The 22069-nt window shown below is 32.9% G+C and overlaps 3 protein-coding genes across 4 annotated transcripts; all 3 read left to right on the top strand.

Moving 5' to 3' along the window:
- Positions 1-438: 438 nt before the first annotated feature.
- Positions 439-1454, top strand: LOC118038828 (WEB family protein At1g75720-like). Its single transcript, XM_035045269.2, has one exon. It carries the CDS (start codon positions 551-553, stop codon positions 1283-1285), a length of 735 nt encoding a protein of 244 aa, XP_034901160.1. The 5' UTR covers positions 439-550; the 3' UTR covers positions 1286-1454.
- Positions 1455-4155: 2701 nt separating this feature from the next.
- Positions 4156-7834, top strand: LOC118038829 (nifU-like protein 2, chloroplastic). The gene is made up of 4 exons (XM_035045270.2): positions 4156-4374; positions 4487-4598; positions 4758-5068; positions 7508-7834. The coding sequence occupies exons 1-4, from the start codon at positions 4279-4281 to the stop codon at positions 7694-7696; spliced, it is 708 nt and encodes a 235-aa protein (XP_034901161.1). The 5' UTR covers positions 4156-4278; the 3' UTR covers positions 7697-7834.
- A 4217-nt stretch (positions 7835-12051) lies between these two features.
- Positions 12052-20510, top strand: LOC118038830 (ribosome biogenesis protein BOP1 homolog). 2 transcript variants are annotated; one of them, XM_035045271.2, is made up of 18 exons: positions 12052-12329; positions 12592-12675; positions 13057-13161; positions 13277-13431; positions 15874-15991; positions 16118-16219; positions 16414-16570; positions 16646-16754; positions 16838-16940; positions 17040-17190; positions 17285-17417; positions 17500-17606; positions 17692-17762; positions 17883-17943; positions 18709-18936; positions 19022-19106; positions 19353-19531; positions 20169-20510. In XM_035045271.2, exons 1-18 carry the CDS (start codon positions 12186-12188, stop codon positions 20252-20254), a joined length of 2178 nt encoding a protein of 725 aa, XP_034901162.1. In that variant the 5' UTR covers positions 12052-12185; the 3' UTR covers positions 20255-20510. The 2 variants fall into 2 exon arrangements, with proteins under 2 accessions (XP_034901162.1, XP_034901163.1); XM_035045272.2 differs by having other exon boundaries at positions 12189-12329; positions 12592-12682.
- Positions 20511-22069: the final 1559 nt, after the last annotated feature.

Here is a 22069-nt window from a genome sequence, read left to right as displayed (position 1 = left end):
CAATAATAATAAAAAAAGCACAAGATCATATCAAATTGTTTGCTTTTGAATCAATCAAACTGAACGTATAGAACAAATATGGATAGAGAAGCAGACATTGAAGTGTTGAAGTTATGATCACGACTGTTTTATCTCTAAAATTCTTGCAGTCGCCATTGTAAGCAGACAACGAATCAAAATCCGAGAACGACATGTGTCAACGATTATTCAAAACTCTTCTTTCTCTCTTTTCTAGTCGATCGTTACTTGTTTGGCAGATCCAAAAATGACAGTTGCAGAGATGGATTTTCCGTTAATGTTTTTGTTGTTATTTTTTAATGACGTGCTCAAGTACTCCACCTCACGAGCCTCAACCGTTGGTAGTTTACAAGTCTCTGTCTTCCTCCTCCAAACTTTCTGATATTGTCTTAACCTTGAAACAACAGTCTCCATTTCCCATACCTTCTTCTTTCTTTTTACTCTCTCTGTAATCTTTTGAAGTGAAAGCAAAGAAAACCAGGCCCAAGCCAACCCTGCAGGCCATCATCAAATATTCCCTCTTACCCCTTCCATGCACACCACTTTCTGCATCAATATGGAAACCCCAATGACTCCTCCAAAACCAGCAAAAAACTACAGCTCCTCGGTTGACTCTTCCCGCCCGTTTCGATCCGTCAGAGAAGCTGTTGCCATCTTCGGCGAGCGATTTCTCGTAGGAGAAATATACTCTCCAAAGCCTTATTATACTCCTCTAAGAGAAGAAACTGATGCATGGGGGTTCTTATCACCAAGCCCCAGTTGCAAAAGCCGCGAAGAAGATCATCATGAAGTACAAAATGATCAGGTCTTTGGTACTCTAAAGAAACTAGAGGCTGAACTTGAGGAAACAAAGGCAGAACTGAAGTTGCTAAAGGAGAGAGAGTCCGAGACCGAAATTGCACTGGCTTCATTGAATGCTGAGCTTCACATGAATCTGTCTAAGTTGGCTGAGGCAGAGGCAGCTGCGGCTAAAAAGGCGGCGGAGTCGACAAGAGCGGTGAGTTTTGAGAGGAAAAGGATGGAAGATCTTCTCAAGGAGGAAGAAAGGAGGAGAGAGTTGACGGTAAGAATGGAGAATTTTCCAACCTTGGCTCAAATATTGAATCTTGGGGGGGAGCAAGGGTCCTTCCGAGGGAAGAAGGAGGGGAAGGTAATGAAAAAAAAGCCTATTGTTCCTCTTGTGGGAGATTTTTTTTTCAAGAAAAAAGTTTCATCTAATACTCTTAACAACCCTCTGTATGCATCCCCTGAAATGTATTTTAATTGAGAAATTTTGGAAAAACTTTCCATTGATGCTGTAGAAAAAGGTGTGCATGCATGCACTGTATTGCATGCAAGGTGAGTTAAATTTCTGTATATGATGCATATGTAATGTGTTTTTTTGTGCCCACGCTATTAAAAAACTGGAGAATTTCTCCATTGCTTGTTCATAGTTTTGCAGCCTTGCAAACCCTAAATATACCAGGGCAGAGGGAAGAATTAATCCCGAGTTGATTCTTCCATTGACATGGATCTTTTTTTATCTGGGTCATGTTTCTTTCCTTAATTAAGCAAGAGGAACCACTTGTCCATTTTCATTTAACTCCATGTGTGCATAGACAAACTAGCTAGCTCATATATATATGGCTTCAGGCACTCCACAATATTTTTGGTTCCCAAAATTAATTATTAGGGAAGAAAGTTAACTATGGATTCCAGCATCCAATAATTAATGCAAAGAGCATGAGGACTAGCTGCATGCGTTGGATGGATTTTTCTTGTGTTTTCCTTCTTCCAGCATCACATCTTTCCAAGTTTCTTGCATCAAGATTAAAATCAAAATCAAAATCATTACTATATATCTATATGTTCTTAATTACCCATGAAACAGCAAGGATGTTCTAAGCATGAAAATACTAAGATATTAGGACATTAATAAAACATGGAAAATTACTTAAAATCTCACAACGTGGTAATATTTTGCCTGCAACATTTAAAAAACTACACTTTACATACCATGCTCAAACCTTGAAAGGTTTTATGTAATTTTTTTATAAAACAAAAGTATACCATGAATTTCCTATAGGATGCAATTCTCGCAATTCTCACTACCTGAATTACCTGAATTTACAGAATATTCCATCGATAATTAGAAACTGATTTCGTTGGCATGACTTTTACCCATCGGCTCACAGACGATTATTGTTTGTTGGAAAAACTTTCCTCCGTATTAATTCCTGTTTTGTTTGTAATTTCATCAGTAAAATAATCACCGATAGATTTACATATGGAATAAATATGACAAACAAAAAATATTTACTTACTTTATTCTGTTAGTACATCTATGGATAAATATGACATATTATCAATAAAAAAAAACTATATATAATTCTACTAGTGATTTTTTTAATATTACTAACAAAATTAACCACACTGATGGATTTGCATATGGAATAAGCACACCAAATGAAAAAATTATTTGTTTTATTTTGTCAGTATATCTCTCGGTGAATATGACATATCACCGACAAAATGACTATATGTAATCTCATCATAATTATTATCTGAAAATATTGTTTTTATTTTAAAAAATAAAGTTCATCTATACAAAAGATTTAAAAAAATTATGAATGAATCATAAAACAATTTTTCAACTCATTTTGACCCAAAACACCTTAAGAACCATAATAAACCTATCTCTGCCCTAAAAAAAACCCCAAAAAACCATCCTGAAATATGAAATCAACTTGAGAAAAAAAAACCTCTGCTTAAATCTGTTTTTTCATGAACTTTAAATGTAAAAAAACACATGATATAAACTTTCCTCATCAAATAAAATCATTTGACACATATGTCATCCATTTTGGTGGTTTAAATTGGTGTTAACGACATGTTTCTCTTTCTACCATCAGAATCTGGTGATTTTTCTCTCTCTTTTTTTAACTAGCAACTAAAAATAACAAAAAAAAAAATTTATACCTAAATTGAATTTGAAAAATATTAAGGTACTAAAATTTATGTTATTTTTGAAGTTCAAGAACTAAGTATATCTATCTTTTACAAAACTTATGACATATCATCCATGTTTGATATCTTTTTCATTTTGGTCCTCATATTTTAATAACATCTTTTTATAAAAAATAAAAAGTAATTAATCTTCAATTAGATTAAATCACTAAGTAAAAAAAATATTTAAAAATCAAATCAAAAAAATAAAAATTTCACTTAGTTTATCCGCAATAATAGGTGAAAGGATTAACAATACACTTCTTTATAATGAAAAAAATGACGACTTTTAGTTTTATACTTAGACCCCGTTTGTTTGCTAGAAAATAGTTTTTTTTTAAGTGAATTCCGGAAAAGTAAATTATTTTTCAATGTTTGGTAGTGTAATGAAAAATAAATTGAAAAACACTTTCCAGTATTTAGTTATGTCATGGAAAATAACTTATTAATGTTTTATTTTTTTAATTTATTAAAATAATGAGAAAAAAATCTTACAAATTAAAAATTTGAATGAGAATGAAATTGAAAAAAAATATAATTTCATAAATAATCTCAAATAAATTAAATAATAATCAAAATAATAGAGATCAAATCTAACAAATAAAACAATTGAAATAAGTAAATTATTTCAAATAAAATAAGTAATAATCAAAAGAATGAAGATAAAATTTGATAGATAAAAAATTTAAATTAAAAAATAACAAGGAAAAAAAAAATGACAATTATAAAAATGAGAACTAAAGTTAATATAAAAATCAAATTTTAAGAAATGAAATTGAAAAAAAAATATTCAAAACAAAATATATATAGCAATTAAAAGTTTGAGGACCAAATTTATTGTAATCAGCAAATAATATAATTTTTCTAAATTTTTAATAACTTTCAAAAAGTATTTCCCCTTAAAATAAAAAAAAATATATTTTCTTGAAAATCAAGTCAAATTTTTCTTTGATTGAAAAATATTTTATGTTAAACAACCTTTTTAATAAAAAAAATAAATATAATAAAATTTAAAAAATAATTTTCATAAAATAATTTTTATCAAACAAACAAGCCATCAATACAGAAAAGAAAAAAAAAGATTAATAATCAGGAAAATGAAAAAAATAAAAAAATTGCTAGCTACTAGTTATTTTTATGCCTTCCTGGCGGATTCAGCACCCCAAACAAAACAAACGGAGACTCTCCACTCCTCTTTCTTTCCCATCTCCCATAAACCACTGTCCGCTCTTCCCATTTCTTGCCAAAATCCAAAATAAAGGAAGAAGTAGAGAGATGCAATCGGTGGTTTGGAACCCAACTCACTGTAGCGCCCAACAAACCCTAGACACTTCCTGCAGCTCTCCTCTTCCTCGTCTTCTTCATCATAAGGTCTCCTTCTCTCTCCCCGTCTCCTTTTTCTTCTTCATCTTCTTCTTTTCCTGGAATTATTAATCAGTTCTTATTATGAAGTTTAATATTTGAATCCCGTATGCTTTCACAGAGTTGTAAAGGCTTTTCTGGTGCCCATGCGAGGAGCGCCAATCAGCTGCGGCAAGGCACCCCTTGCCATTCCTTACGGGCTCGACTGCCTTCTTTCGCACAGAGGAGGCTAGGTTCGTTTCTTTTCTTTTCTTTTCTTTCTTGTAATTCAGGATACTGATTCAATTAACTCATCATCCCCATTTCTCTTCTTTTAATTTGGAGTTATGGGTTTATTTTATTTTATTTTGTCAAGTAATGTTTCTGAATAGGTATTTTTTGGTATTGTGTAGTTGTAAAGGCTGTTGCTACTCCAGATTCGGCGGTAGAATTGCCGTTAACCGCGGATAATGTTGAGAGTGTATTGGATGAGGTTAGACCCTATCTGATTTCAGATGGTGGTAATGTGGCATTACATGAGATTGATGGGAATGTTGTACGGTTAAAACTACAAGGAGCATGCAGTTCTTGTTCTGCTTCTGTTACGACAATGAAGATGGGTATTGAGCGTCGTTTAATGGAAAAGATTCCTGAGATAGTTGCAGTAGAAGCTATATCGGATGAAGAAACCGGACTTGAGTTGAACGAAGAAAATATAGAGAAGGTAATGAAATTGGAGCCTTAATTTTTAGTGCTGTTATATGTTGTGGAATTGAACAGTTATTGAATGGTGAATGACCTCGGGTAAATATCCACATTGTAAATCATCTCTGTGGTTCTCTACTTGCTTCAGGAATTCTGGTATATTTTCCTTCATTTACAACTTAATCTTCACCGGCATGGTTTTGCATCAACTATTATTTTAGCTGTTGGTATGTAATTTTGGTCTAGGGTGCTGTGTTTGTTTAAGATACATCTTAAAGTTGTCTAAACTAGGATGCACTTTGAGAGTCCCTTCTGCCATATTCCACCAACTGCATCTACTGGCTAAGCGTTTCAACCCCCTCCTGTTTTTTCCCCTCTCTTGGAGAAACTTAAATTGCAGGTGGTTATTGCATAGTACCATTATGGAATTTTGAGCAAGGTTAAATCTTTGAAATCATTGAATGCATGGTCAGTGGTCTTCTACTTGCTCAATCATGCCTAATACCAAGGCTTCCCTCCCTTCTAAGAGAATTTTACCTTTGCATGATTATGGGAATTATGGGCCAGGTTCATTCCTGCATGGCCTATTGTCAGATGATTAGCTTACGAGGTCTGAAAACTGTCATCAAGGCAAACCAACAAATAGTTGCCTAAAGTTTTAATAAGATTCTACTTGACTCTATATCCCAATAGGGTGCTGCAGTTTTTGTGATGTGCTCATAACATATGATAGATAGCCATTGGGTAACGTCTTTGACTGGGATGTCTATCAATAATAGCCTTAATTTTAAACAACTTTCAGCCTTTGGAATAGGGTTTTCAAAATCTCTAGGTAGTCTTTAGTGTTCGATGCCTTATAAGAGCTGCTTTTAACAAAGGTTTGAGGGTGTTGGGAATTCAAAAGGAGGAAGTGTAGTGAAACTGGGCTTTGTCATTGATTTGAAACCCTTGGTTGGAGGGCAGCTTTAGAATCTTTTAAACTATGTTTGGTTTGGGTGAGGGAAGGGCAAGGGGGGGGTAAATAAAGGTAAGGTATGGAAGGGGAAGGGAACATAAAGGTGGGATATGAATTATTTCCTTGTTTGGATCAAATGATGGAAAAGGAAGGTTATGAACCCACCTTTGTTTTGTTAGAGGAAAGAAGGTAAGGTTTAGTTTTGTAATTACTAAGATGTATTTAATTATAAATTTTAATTCTTGTATTCATGAACAGTGTGTTAAATTGAAACAAACTTGATGCATCCAATAATCAATTTAAGCCGACATTATTGAAAATTAAGTGATCAAAGTAAGCTTCAAAAAATACATAGCAATTGACAATAAAATTTCAAAGAACCAAACACTATAATTACATCAATTACCTTTTTGCAGATCTTGAAATGAGCTATTGTAGAAGAGCACAAAAGCTAGAGAGAAGGAATAATAAATTGGCAGATTATAAAGGAAAAACTCAATCAAGCTTTTGAAATAGGAGATTTGGTGTTTGTTAACTGAAGATTTGTTGTATTGTTGTAAAGATATGGGTTTAGAAAGATGATAGGCCATATACGTTTTGATTTATCCTTCTAATAGAAAGGATAGATCTGGAATTAGATTAAAAAAAAAGGTTAACAAAGATAAAAAGAGGCCAAAAATTATAAAACTTGTACCGTTCACTCGTTTGGAGTATTAAGGATTTTAGCAGTTACTGGAGTTTGGGGGCTTATATAAAACCCTCCCATTCCCTTGCAAACCCTCTCATTACATACCCTTCCTCTTAAAAAAAAATTTCTAAACAAAGTTTGGGAGTTCCAAGCCCACCCCACCACTCCCCATTAAACCCCTCAAAACAAACACAGTGTTAGGGTTGGAAGCATTTTTTTGTCCTGCTTTAGGATTTAGTCGTAGCTCTACTAGCTTCAAATCAATGCTGTCACATTAATATGTAGTGTTCATGAGCAGGTTTGCAGTGAAATTGGAGAGTTTGATGTCATACCATTGTTGTTTTTTGATGGTTCTTTACAGCTTTTAAGGGTGAAGCCTCTTTCTCCTGCATCATACATCCTTCCCCTGTTCTCTGATACTAAAGTTTATTTTTCTATCGAAATATATGTTTGCTTCTGTCAAGTCTAAGATGGTCAGAAGTGCAACAGGATTTTTGTGGTAGTGCAGTTCATTTTATCAAGGCCCCTGAAGTTGCAGCCTTCAAGATACAATATCTGATAAGAGCTGTTTCTGACTGGCAATGCTCTGCTTTTCATTAGTGCCCATAGCCTCGATATGGGCTGATGGCTGGGTTGATATGTATATACTTATATCTTCCTCTTTTTTCCTATGTAAACACCCCTGCTTCCCGCTCCCAGAAGAAGCCTATAATACCTGCATGTATATGCAGATGCAAGTTATAAAGTATGTGATGGCTGTTTTCTTCTCAAACTTCAATGTTTTTAGCTGATAACTTACTTGTTAATTGTGCCAGGTGCTGGAAGAAATAAGGCCATACCTTGTTGGGGCAGCTGGAGGATCTCTTGAACTAGTGGCAATTGAGGAGCCAATAGTTAAAATCCGAATAACAGGACCAGCAGCTGGGGTCATGACCGTACGAGTGGCTGTTACCCAGAAATTACGAGAGAAAATTCCAGCCATTGCTGCAGTTCAACTCCTATGATATTCTTGCAGATTTCTAGGCCAGGACATGAGTTTATCAAATAAACAGTTATCAGATTGTGTACAGTTTAGATGGGTGCAATTGCTTGAATACTGATATTCTGAAAATCCAATTAAAGGAAATTGAGATTGCAAGTCATTTTGTGTTCACACAACCATCTTCACCATGTTCAGTGAAATATAGCTGTAGATATACAGGCTATGTTTTTCTATGGCTTGAAAAAACATATTTATGCCTTTTCAAGCTAAACATGGTTTGAAACGAGGCATTACCGCGTAGATATACAGGCACTTTGTGAGATAAGTAGGGGAAAAGGTGTCCCGTAAAACTTTGGTTATTGGTGCTAGGTTAAAAACTGGAGGTGAATTATTGCAAGCTTGAATGAAATCTAAAATTGTTTTTTTAAACATAACAATTCTTAGCCTAATTTTGTTGTGACTTTTTATTTTTTATTACTTGTATTTTATACATAAAATTGAAAACTCTTGAAAAAATGTCCAAAGAAATATATTTTTATATTATAAAATTAAAATTTCTACTCTTACTAAAATTACTTTTTATATTACTCCTACATTTTTTTTGAATTACTTTACTTTTCTCTAATTTTGTTTTTTTTCTTCAAATAAAGCATATTTGATAGCTGCATAAAGCATAAGACCTGATGAGTTCATATGGCTCTAGACATATATACCTGCTAAGAAGAAGAAATCAGAAGAAATCCCTGTTATACCGAAATTGAGGATTCACCTAAATTTGCTTCCAGTTCCCAAAGTACATCCGCAGATCTTCATCATCAAGTAGTTCTTCAAGCTTCTCTTTGGTTACGCGGGTAGCGTTTAGTTAGTGTAAAAGCTAAAAGATAAAAATATATTGGATTGAAAAAATTAGATAAAAATATAAAATAAATATGTTTTTATAATAGTTTTGGAGTAAGTTTTTATATTTTTAAAATATAAAGTATATAAAAACATGTTCACTCTATCTTTATTGTTTTTGTTTTTTCTATCTGAGATAATAACCAAAAATTAATTAGTAGTATTTCTCATAAAAAGATATGGAGTCCAATTGGAAAAGTTTTTATGTTTTAATAAGTGTTTGAGAGTCTGATAGTGATTACATTTCAAAGTATTTTTAACTTGAAAATACATTAAAATAATATATTTTATTTAAAAATTATTTTTGATATCAACATATCAAAACGATTTAAAACCACATTAAATTTTTTTAAAATATTTTTAAAATATAAAAAGGGTATTTTACTTCGGCTTCTTATGAGATTGCTCTCCAATCCCAGAAGAAGCCCAAGTTGAGAAAAATATGATGGTTGTTTTCTTCTCAAACTCCATCGCTGTTAGCTTATAATATGCTTGATAACTTTGCCAGGTACTAGCTCGACGAAACAAGGCCATACTTTGCTGGGGCTGCTGGAGGATCTCCTGAACTAGTGGCTGCAAGCTCCTGTAGTTTTGCTGCAGATTTATAGTCCGGGACATGAAGATGATGAAGATAATAGATTCATTATCTTTATGTGTTAGATGTATCCTCTTCTGTGTCTTTTTAAGAATTCTTTTTTATATATTTTTGAATATTCATATTTTCCTTTATATGCTCTTTCGTTACTTTTTAAGCAAAATTTCGTCCTAGGCTACGGATGGTCGAATTGATTTTGAAAGAAAAAAAAAAGTAATTTTATAAAAAATTAAATAAAATTAAGAAATTAGAAACATTTTAAAAATTAGAAAAATTCAAGGTATGGACATTTTAAAAAACATTTTTAATTAAATTTTTAAAAACTCATGTCCCACAATAACATATTCCTTTTACGAGGTATGGACATGATTTGTTTTATTTTTTAGATTTTACTTCAATTTTCTTTTCTTTTTAGGTGTTTTTATATTTTCTAAATTTTTATAGAGATTTCAAGTTTCTTTTAAGTTTTTAAAAATTACAATTTTTTTTTTATCTTTTGAAATTTTTTTTTTTTTTATGTTTGAAGATAATTATAGAAAAATCTAAATCATGTGAGGTTTTCACTGCAGCAATCCACGGTGAAATCCCCACTTTGCCTTTATTTACACAAAATAACAAGCAAGGGATAGGGGTATCAGGGTCTTTTCCATAATCACAGGGGAACAAAGATCCTTTTGTCTTCTCTTAGAACAATATAATCTTCTAGGCAAAAAAATAATTTTATTAAAAAAATTGTCCTATCAAGGTATTTTAGTCTTTCTATCATGGTTTTCTTGTCATATTTAGGAGCCATGAGGGGCATATCTGTATTTTAATAATATAAAAAAGTTGTTGGGCACAGGCCCCGCACACCTTGGCAAGGAGACACCACCTGTATCATTTGGTTGACGCATGTGGTGGTGTTTATTATTGGAATATTGCCTTCAATGACAACATTAGAAGTGTCGTTGCATTCTCTTCTAGTGTGAAATATGCACATAGACAACGTATGATATGTTTTGTTGGTGGGTTTTTTTTTTTTCTCTCATTCTAAAAATAGCATACTTAGGTCCTTTTTTTTCTTGGTATTTAAATTTCAATTCTTATTCCTTTGATTTTTTATTTTTGTTATTGGCTCTTTTATGAAATTTTTGTTTGTTTTCAATTTAGTGCTTTAATTATAATTTCTTATATATTATTTATTTCAACTCGATCCTTATTCTTTTAATTTTTAATTTAGAGTTTTTTAGAAAAATTAAAAATGTGTTGGGTTTTCACTGTAGTAATCTAGAGTGAAAACCCCACCATACCCTTATTTACTCAAAACAAAAGACAAGGGTATTATGGTCTCATCACGGTGTACAAATGTCTTTTTGAAATTTATTAAGGGCATAAATGTCCTTTTCTTTTCAATTCTCGGTTTATTTAATAAGATTTTTGCACGAGCTTGTCAATTTACAATTGTAATTTTTTTTATATAGAAAAAAAAAAACATTAGTAAAGCCTATATATCTATTTTTTTTATTGAAAAAAATACAACTTGTGGCATAACTTGGGTTCGGTAACTAGTGTTCTTCCAAAAACTGGTAGAAAGATATATGAGAAATTGTAGAAGTATTTAGAGTGAAGTACATTATAGACCCAAATTATGATGCAAGTGCATTTCTATCATGTGTTTTATACGTGTGTGTGTGTGTAAAAATTAAACCACAAAGAAGATGATTTAATGTGACAAAGTTGACTTTACGAATCTAAAAATAACATGGACATCCGATAAAAATATATTTTGAATAAAAAAATTCAAGACAATACTTTTTTAAAAAAAAAATATTGAGACGACGACATGCTGTATTGATTCGGGTCAACCTGGAATAACCTGTCAATTTCGCGACCCATATCACAAGACTAGAATAGCTCTGTAAAAAGTAAATTGAACCAAATTATGTACCCAGATTCTCAATCAATCCAACATTAAAATGATTAATTTTTTTAAAAAATCAATTAAAAAATCATAGAAACAACCCAATTTAACTCAGGTTAGCTAGCTAAATCCATGATCCGGATAATTAGATCATGATAATCTCATAGAAAATAAACTAATAAACTGTGAATCATAATTCCTAACAACCTAATGTTGAATGATGAAATTAAAAAAAATAAAAGAATGATCCGATTCAACTGGGTTAACCCACTAAGTTTGTGATTCAGGTCATGAAACCGAAATAACCTTATATAAAGCAAACCAAAATAAATTATAAAGCTCAATTTCCAATTAAATGTTAAAAGATGAAATTGAAAAAAAATTTAATTAAAAAAAAAAAAAAACTCAAGTTAGTCAGGTTAATCAATCGAATTCGTGACTAGGGTAATGATGCTAGGATAATTTGATAGAAAAAAAAATCAAAATAAATTATGAAATTTAATCCCATTAAATATTAAAGGATAAAATTAAATATTTTTAAAAAAAACTAAATCCCTATTCCATTGCTGAGTGATATGTGAGAAAAGGAAGAATGATTTTTTATTCTCAATTAGTTCTAAAAAATATTTTTAAGAATAAAAGAGAAAATACCATGTAGTTGGGAAATATTTCATGCAAAATAAACAGAATTTTTTATTAGGAAGCATTTAATTATTATTTTAGAATAAAAAATATAAAAATAATAGAAACAAAAGGAATATACTTTCTGTATTTTTCAGTTTTGAGAGCATAAAAATTGATTTCAAAAGAAATTTATTTTATAATAAATCTTTATTTTTTAAACCAAATATTTTTTGTCTTTTTGGTATCGAGGCTTTTTATATATGAAGTCTCTTTATCATGGGCGTGTCTTGCTTGTGGGCTTGAAACTTCGGTATTGGGTTAACATTGTACTAGTTAGGAATTCAGCCCAGTAATTTATGCCTCCCTCTAAAACCCTGAAACCCTACCTTGCGAATCCATTTTCTTGTTGCAGGCAGCCTTCTCTCCCCTGCAAGGCTCCAACTTTAGTTTATAGAGAGAAGGGAGAGAGTTTTAGAGAGATAGACAGGAGATACAATGGGGGCGAACAAGAAAGAATCAGTTGAAGTGGATAAAAAGAAGAAGAACAGTAAAAAAAACCAACCCACCAAGAAAGAGAAGCACAACACAGAAGAATCTGTATTTGCTCAAAAACTAGAAGACACAGCAACTGATTACAAGGTATGCAACGTTTCATCTTCTGGGTTTTTTCTGGGAAGCATGAAATATTTCTACCGTCTGCAGAAACAACCTCAGTTCGTGCTCATATAAGCTTGTATTTTTTGTGCTTTCACAGCTGGTTCTTATAAGCTGCTGTGGTTATTTTGTGATAAATACTTGATGGGATATTGATGTTTTGGTTGTTTGAGCTGTTAGTGTTGTGCTTGTTTGACTATTTGTTCTGTAAAACGTTAATGAGTTTTGAGTAACTTTCTTATGGTAGGAAATTTCTGCGGATGATGATTCTGAGGATTATAAATCAGTAGGAGAGTCAGAAGCTGGCGATGGTGAATCCTCTGGAGATGAGGTACATGGTAATTGCCTGCATTTGCATGTGCAATACTTACCAACATACACTTAAAAAAAAAATGTTATAAATTTTGATGTTATCTAGCATGTGCTCTTTCAGGGCAAAGAAAATAAAGAGAAGGCTAGTTGTATTTAAAAGTTCGTCCAGCCATAATGCTTGGTTTAGAAGTGGTTGTAATTTGAATGGGCTCTAATCAAAATTAGGGCTCAAGTTTTTTATAGTGAAATCTTTTTTATAGATTCCCGGCTATTAAAGTTAAACAGAGGGAAATATTTTTCCTCTGTTCTTTGACATTAAGAAGTTTCATGTTTCACCTGGAAACGTTTCCATGGTATTGTGGTCATTTGTACGTTAATATCTTAATAATAACTATTGCAGGGCATTCACAACACTGGCAGTAGTGAGGGCTTGGCCATTGATGGTCAGAGTGAAGACTCTGAACCTGATCAAGGAGCTGAAGAAAGTGATTCTTCTGAGGATGAGGTAAATTTTTTTCACCTTCCTTTGATGCTGGAAAAATAAATTTTAATTTATTTCGGTATTTTCTTAATTCATTATTGAGCGGAACTTATTTTGCTTGGTTATTTTCATTCAAAAGGTGGCTCCTAGAAATACGGTTGGTGATGTTCCCTTGGAGTGGTATATGGACGAAAAACATATTGGGTATGACATTGCTGGAAAGAAGATAAAAAAGAAAGAAAAACAAGATAAACTCGATTCATTTCTGGCAAATGTTGACGACTCAAAAAATTGGTGAGTTTTTCAATTGAATCCATGTGTTTCTCTTGCCAATACTTATCAATGACTGCAAACTACTTTTTCCTTATTTTTCTTTTGTTATCTAGGCTTTTCTCCCCATCCACACTTAGTTGCTGCATTGTATTTTTTTTCCTATCTTTGGAGTTATCTTTTTCTATTCTTCCTATGTTTTGTGGTTCTATGAGCAAGGACTGGTCAGCTGTTGTTCCAACATAAATATCATGGTTTTCTTTTCTCCTTTTTGTGATTGTGACTAGGAATAATTATTGCCATACATCATTGAATAAAAGGCATCCAGAAAAAAGTAGAAATTAGTACCAAATGACCCCCCCAATTTTCATTTATCTAGTAAGAAACCCCTGTATTTAACCAGCTTTAGAGCATCAGAAGTTGGGGAAACTATTTTATCAGATACGATAAAAAAATAATTCATTTCCTTGAAAGATTCTCAAGCTAATCCATTCTAGTCCACAAAAATATTGGGTAGATATCACAATGTTATGAATTAGATAGGGCCCAACTGTGTCTCTGATTTCTCTGGTTTGACACTTCCTTATTTATAACAAATGGTTGCATAGTACTAGGAAAACAGGGAAAAGGAGCTGTCTTAGTTGGATTTTTAGAGGGTTTAAAATTTTGTTAGTTGAAATTTCAATATAGTGTTGGATGTGAGTAAATTTAAATATGGGTGGAGGCATTGAGTTAGAGGTTGCTCTTCCTCCACCATGTTTTATTGTTACGAGGAGCTTAAAGCATCATTAATGGGCTTGTGACCTTGTGAAAATGATCCTTCATCTTCTTTCTTATGCAAAGTTGCTGTCATTGTTCTCGGTAGAATTGACTTAGAGAGGAGTGACATCGAGCCTTGTGAGAGGGATGCATTTAGGAATGACCTAGTACTCTGCTCCTCATTGAATGATATTACTTTCAATAGCATTTCAGGATCATGTTGTCAAGAGAGTTTTACTCAGTCTGGAAAAGTGATAGAACATATTTCCTATCGGGGTTTGCATTTTCATCATTCAAGCATGCTAGTTTCCTATTTAGTGTGTGCTTGGTAATGCTATGCAAGTGCTTTTGTGAAAGTGTGTTGGGTCTAAAAAACATCAATTTAATATTTCTTTGGGTGCTTTTGATGGTCTTGACATCTCCATATCAAAATCATCTAGAAGCACCCATAAAAGCACCAATCTGATGCCTTTTCTGGCCAAATGTAGCTTAAAAACATTACCAAACACAGCTTTGGCATCTACCTTTGTTTCCTATTTATGTTGCGGATGCTGAATAAAAGAAACTGACTGATGAGGGATTTGCCTCAGTCGTAGCAAGGAAAGGAAATGAAAGGTGACCATTTAGGTTGTTCATTGTTGGCGCCCTAAATTCGAGAGGTTTAGGACATGGAAATCTCATGTTTTAAGGAAATTTGTTTAATGTAAAAGATTGCAACTGAAAAAGAGAAAAAAGAAGAAAGAGAAAAAGAAAAAAAGCATGCAGTCAAGGAAGACTAGAGGGGCCTATCTTTCTCATCTAATGCTCATCCTATACTTAATGAGGATGATGGTTTTATCTTTTGGAAATATTTTATTAGTAATTTTTAATAGTTTTGTCTATGGTAGAGTCATTGTTTGAATCATACACATAACGTTAAAATGTTCATGTTTTGTAAGGACAATAGAAAAGAATGCATTATCATGTCTTAGTGTTCAATGATTGGTAATCATTATGCAGATTACTAGATAGAAAATTCAAAACATTTAAATAGCCTGGACCCCTACAACCTTTGTGCAATAGCACAACAGTCTACCATTTCTTATTTGGGTAGATAAGTTATTATTCTAGATCTTTTTTAGTGCTATAGAAACGTGTGTGCCAGGTATATGTGCCTGTGCTTTGCTTTTTGTTCATAGGCTCAAAGAGCGGTAGTGGATCACTGCTTTATTGTCCTGAGCTTTTTCAACAACATTGGGTTTGAAAAATTAAGTTGTTAGAATTATGCTATTTCTAGTGATTTTAGTGTTTTGATTGAGAGGGAAAAATGTTCCATAATTATTTTTTGTCATAGCAATTATTGTGGAGGTTGGATATGGAGTCTTTATGATGTCCAACTCATGGAACTTTTGTGGATTGATTTGGCACTCCTTGTATGAATTGAATTGGCTGATTTCAACCTGAACAAAAAAAACTTGGAACTTTATAATGACTGTCTTGATTGTTTTCAGCATGATTGGATCACACTCATCCTTCAATATTTTGCACTTCCTATTCAGGAGGATGAATCATTTTCTTATCCTTTTCTATCTTACTAAAATTTATCTTTGAAGTGCACATGCACATAGCAATCTCACCCAACCCCTTGAGAAAATTGTGAAGTATCAACTTTAATCAAGTTTAATCTAAGCTAATGTGTTTGCTAATGGTGAATATTTTTGTATTCAGGCGCAAGATTTATGATGAGTACAATGATGAGGAAGTAGAGCTTACAAAAGAAGAAACCAAACTTGTTCGTAGAGTGCTCAAAGGAAAAGCTCCACATGCTGACTTTGATCCATATGTGGTCTGTAGTTCTCATTCATTTCCATGTTCAAATATTTTATACAATTATAATTTTGGATTATCATTTTCCACACATATAATGCTTAACATTATATGGTCAAAATTGATATCTTATGTGTTCATTCAGCCTTATGTTGATTGGTTTAAATGGGAAGATGCAAAGCATCCATTGTCAAATGCACCAGAGCCAAAGAGTCGATTCATCCCCTCAAAATGGGAAGCTAAAAAGGCAAGTCATTTCATATTTTATTGATCCAAGATCGTTGAGGAGAAATAATTTACATTCAACTTAGGGTTTATTTGAATGGCCATCATCGTTTTAATTACTTACCATTCTGAATTTTATCTGGAGAGGTTCATTTGTGAAATCATGACATGGTTCTATGCTTCATGTTCTGTGCCTTTTGTTTTATGAATCTACAGGTTCTTGGACTTGTTAGGGCAATTCGCAAAGGATATATAAAGTTTGACAAGCCAAAAGAAGAACCACGTTTCTACATGTTGTGGGGGGATGATGCTAGCTCATCAGAAAAGACTGGGCACTTGTCTTACATTCCTGCACCAAAACCAAATTTGCCAGGTATGATATTATATACTTTTTTTTTTTCACATTGCTTGAATGAACGGGACTTATTAAACTTGATTTTTCTTTTAGGTCATGAGGAGTCATATAATCCTTCTCTAGAGTACATCCCAACACAAGAGGAGATCAATTCATATCAGTTGATGGATGAGGAAGACCGTCCTAAATTTATCCCTAAAAGGTAACTCAATTCTTGACCTGTTCATTTTTATATCTTGTTTATCTTTGAACACCTAGCATCTTAACAATATTTCATCCACTCAGGTTTACATCTTTGAGGAGCATCCCAGCTTATGAGAATGCTGTTAAAGACTCTTTTGAGCGTTGCTTGGATTTATACTTGTGTCCTAGAGTTCGCAAGAAACGTGTAAGTTACCAGTCCAGATTGGAGATTAAAGGTAGTCTGCAAGCTATCCAAAGTTCTACGTCATAAAGCTAATCAGAATCTGGACTCTTGATATTGCAGATTAATATCGATCCTGAATCTTTAAAGCCTAAGCTGCCAAGCCGAAAAGATCTTAGACCTTACCCAGCGACGTGCTATCTTGAGTATAGAGGACACAAGGGTGCAGTTATGTCCATTTCCACTGAAGCTTCAGGACAGTGGATTGCTTCAGGTTTGGATGTTCATCTTCACCATTTATTGTATTATCCATCAAACATCAAATTTATCCTTGGATGTGGATCTTATGTTTTCATGCTCTCTGAAAGGTTCTAGTGATGGAACTGTGCGTTTGTGGGAGGTTGAGACTTGTAGATGTATTAAAGTCTGGGAGTTTGGTGAAATTGTCCAATATGTAGCATGGAATCCTTTGCCAGAGCTTCCTATCTTGGCTGTCACTGTGTAAGGCTTATTGCATTTTTCAGTGGGTTTAATTTTGTTGAGCCTTTCATCACATATAATTAAAGCAAGCATACTTTGGCAGGGGACAAGATGTATTTCTTTTGAACAGTGGGTTGGGAAACGAAGAAATACAGAGAAAAGTTAAGGAGCTTCTGCAAGTTGAGACACCTACAGCTCCAGAAGATTCTGGTCAGTGTAAAAAATGGCTCATGCATTGTTATTTTATGGCCAACGGGAATTTTCTTATTTTTTGCCATTTATTGGTTATTTATAGGCAACAAGGTGTCTGGCTGGAGCTGGCTTCAAGATGATGAGCATGAAGGAATCAGGTTAAGGCATTTCAAGGTAATTTTCTTTGCTCATTTTGAACATTTGTGAAAAAGACTATTTTACTAGTTTTAATGGAAGATACTTCATTTGAAAACTTTTTTCTTATTCATCCCTCACTTTCTTTTGCTCTTGCAGGCTGTATATTCAGTTGAATGGCATCGTAAAGGAGACTATTTCTCAACTGTGATGCCAGCTGATATCCTTTTCTTTCATTGTCATTTGATTGTAGTTTGTTTCTAGTTCTATATAGTACTGTTCCATGCATGAAGTCTACCGGTCTCAATTAACTTTTCTGTGCTCATTTTGGTTACTTAGTTTTCCTTTTATTTATACTTTTCTGGCTCTTATTCATTCTTATTCTTTGTAAGAAGACAATTTCATGATCGCAGAGGAATGCTTTTTCCTTCATATGCAGTGAGGGATGTGTTGCATTCAGTGCCAATGGTTGGTAGAAAAACTGCATGTTAATGTGGATGATGTTTCTAAACTAAAAAAGCATGCATTTCTCATCTTTTGTAGATTCATTGGGTAGTTTTTATTTCCACTTTTTGACAATCCTTTGATCTTATTTTGTCCATGAGCTTAGAATTGCCATTTTGTGTTCTAGTGTTACTAGTCCATTGGGATTTTTTGCATCTTTTTGCCAAAGCAAGGCCATGCTCTGAAGCTCACCCATCTTGTATACTGTATTCTGGTTTTGTTTTCATTTGATTCCAAGGACTGTTAATCTTCTTGTGAAATTAACATGTGTAATGTGGGAAACTCTATATCAAAAAGTGTGATATTCATTTATCAGAAATAGGTAGGTATGCATGCTCAAGTCAGTCTGAGATATCTATGAAATTAGACATGCATACTAATGACATGCAAACAAAAGCACATGTCAGAGCAATTTTACTTAAAGCCAAAAGAAACAAGAATGCCAATTGCCTATGATTTGTAGCCTTGACCAATTAATTACGTGATTCAAAAGCAATTCTTATCCACCAGCTCTCAAAGAAATTTACACAAAGACATCCATTTAAGCTGCATGGACTACCGGTGTCGGCAGTTTTTCATCCTACTCGCTCCATCTTCTTTGTTTCAACAAAGAAGAATGTCCGTGTTTATGATCTGTTGAAGCAAAAGCTGATTAAGAAGCTGGAGACTGGATTACGTGAAGTCTCCTCTATTTCAATTCATCCTGCTGGTCTGCTCCTCATTCTTGTTGATAGATTTTCCAAGTTATCATATATATCTCTTTTCCTACAACATTCTTGTTGACTTCCATGCAGGTGATAACGTAATTGTGGGAAGCAGAGAGGGGAAATTATGTTGGTTTGACATGGACCTTTCATCTAAACCTTACAAAGTTCTCAAGTATGAATTCTGATCATATTATTTGGTCACCTAATTTTAAATCAATATGAAATTTTAAAACAAGTGACATATTTCAAGCATTCAGCCAGATGAATCTTGCAGAAAATGTACACGTATAAAATCATGTGCTTACTCTTAAATTTGGTGTTTGCCTACCTTTTATGCTTTTATTTCATGTGATAACCATCTTTTCCTGATGTGATTTTCTTTTCATGCCTTATATGATGTGAATTTCTAATTTCTCAGGTGTCATCCCAAAGACATAACCAATGTGGCCTTCCACCATTCATACCCATTATTTGCATCATGCTCTGATGATTGCACTGCATATGTTTTTCATGGGACAGTTTATTCAGATCTTAATCAGAATCCTCTTATTGTTCCTCTGGAAATTCTCCGTGGGCATGCAAGTTCAAATGGAAGAGGTCAGTGCTTTGTGATACACATGTCACATACACATATGCACACATATTGTCAAGTATGGGGTAGATACATGTCCTATTCCTGAATTAGGATTGGGTTGAAATTTGAGCATATACTACTAGTATTTACTCTGAGCAAAGCTGTGGCTGTGGTGTTTGTCTATTCCTCATAAGCATTTGAAGGATATGACTTTCCAATAATAGAACAGTTTTGGCCAAAGTGCAGCCATAATTTGTTTTACTAGATCTGAGTTGGGGCAAAAAAATCCATGTTCACTACAGATCTGATACAACTTCACCTCTGTGATGTTCAACATATTTTGATTCTCGTAATCATCACTTTACATCTTCATTGGCTGGTTGGACGGATATAACAGGAATTACTGATCCATTTTGGCTATTAATACTCTCCTCTCATCATATATAATGATACAAGTTATCAAATTGATTCTCATTTATTGCTAGAAGTGATAGTATGGGGTTGCATTGTGGTTAAACTTTCTGTTTCCTGTGTAGTATTTGTAGCATGTCATATTATATATGTGCTAATGCATTTACATACCAGTCAAAAGAACCCTCCCAACATCAACCGTTGAGATGAAACTGACACTGTTGTAATTGATTCTGGATTGTATTGTAGGAGTATTGGACTGCAAGTTCCACCCACGGCAACCTTGGTTATTCACTGCTGGTGCTGATTCTTTGATAAAACTTTATTGTCACTAGATGATGCAAAAGGAAGAATGTATTATTTCAGGCCAGTTTGAGAAAAGATTGCAAGCCAAATGACGTAGGGATTTAATGGAGTTGGAGCTGTATTGTGTGGTAGAAATTACAGTCCAGGCATTTCAAATAGGTTCAGCTACTGATATTCCATCATTTAGTGTTGCATATGGTATTCGAACAGGCCTTGATTATAATTTTGACGGTGACAGAAAATTTACTCTCTTATTATCATTTTAATCCAATATTGATTCTCTTCGTTTTGGTGCTTGGGAATTTCCCTTGTTCAATTAATTGAGTCATTCAATTCTTAATAGTAGCTTCAATTAACCAATGAAATAAAGTAATGGTGAGAAGAGATACTGCCTGGAAACATGACAGAGATGGCTTGGATATGAACTGATTCAAATACGTATTCTAAGCTTCCTATTTTGTAGTCTGGTCTATGCTTTTATTCCAGCTCTATTTTCCAGAACAGCATCCGGAGACCATTTGCCAATGGCTATCTGATGATCTGACTGCTAGTCACAGCAAGTTTCCATTGTGGCTATAAAACTATGGCTGACTGCCACTTCGCATCACAAAAAAGAGTTACAAGACTCGAAAAACCTTTCGGAACATGTTCTTAAGAAAATATAAACTTTGGGTGAAGTTTAAAATATGGTTCATTGTTCTTTAACATGTTGGAATTTGATGGTTTATAATAGCCTAAGCTATTTTTATTTTTATAATGTACTAGATAGGTTGTTTATGCAGGGGGTTATTTTTGAAAATGCGTGCTGTTTTTAATTGTAAAACAATTAGAAAAAAATAAAACAATTAAAAAAATTGTTTTCTAAACATGTATTCAAGTAGCAATAAAAGATATATGATTTGGTTTTCAAGCAATAAATAAGTAATATATAAAAAAAACTTAATTAAACTATTTTAAATTTCATATAAAAATTAAATTATAAAATGTAAAGAGACACATGAATCTATTATAAAATTTTTTGAGCAACTCGAAACAAAAAGTGACATAATAAATAAAAAAAATATGAAAGCCCAACTTTTAAGTGAGAAGTGAAGTCCCAACAACAACGATTAACAGGTAAAGAATAACAAATGTTTGTCAACTTTTTGTTATTGCAAAGACTTTTAATAACTTAGTTAAATGTCTGCAAAAATATTTTATGTGTCTGAACCTGAACCCAGTGTATAAAATGAGTATGGTACATACCTTTAACATTCGTCTTAGAAGGTAAATTCCCCCCCAAGAGAAAGTAACTTAAGAGTACCTAAGCTTTTAAACTTTCTTGATCAAGCATTGGCCAAAAAACTCTTAAATGTAAATCAAAAAATCTATGCACACATCTAATTAAACAATCCAATAACTTTGTGTAAAGTAATGGAAAACAATTCACCAACAATAAACAAAAATGAAATTGAGACAACTAAGCAAAAAATAAAAATCAAGATATCTCACATCGCAACACATGTATTTTACGTGGTTATGTTCAATAAATTTCTTTATCAAAATAAATTTATAGTAGAAAAACACGTAAAATTTATAATAGAAACCAACATTCACATAAATTTATTTAATAATAATTATAAAAAAACAAAACAATGCAAGATTGCTCATAACACATTAAATTTATTGAACAATAATTAAAAAAAAAAAATAATAATGCAAGGTTGCATATATGAAAAATCTAATAAAAAAATCAATTTTAAAATTTTTTTAATCTATATAAAATTAAGAAAAAACTACAGATGAATTATACCAACCTAAACATAAACCAAAAATTTATTTGAAAAAATACACACAAATAATGC

Source organism: Populus alba, chromosome 4, assembly GCF_005239225.2.
Source record: "Populus alba chromosome 4, ASM523922v2, whole genome shotgun sequence".
NCBI classification, from domain to species: Eukaryota; Viridiplantae; Streptophyta; class Magnoliopsida; order Malpighiales; family Salicaceae; genus Populus; species Populus alba.
This window is presented reverse-complemented; position numbering and strand designations above follow the sequence as displayed.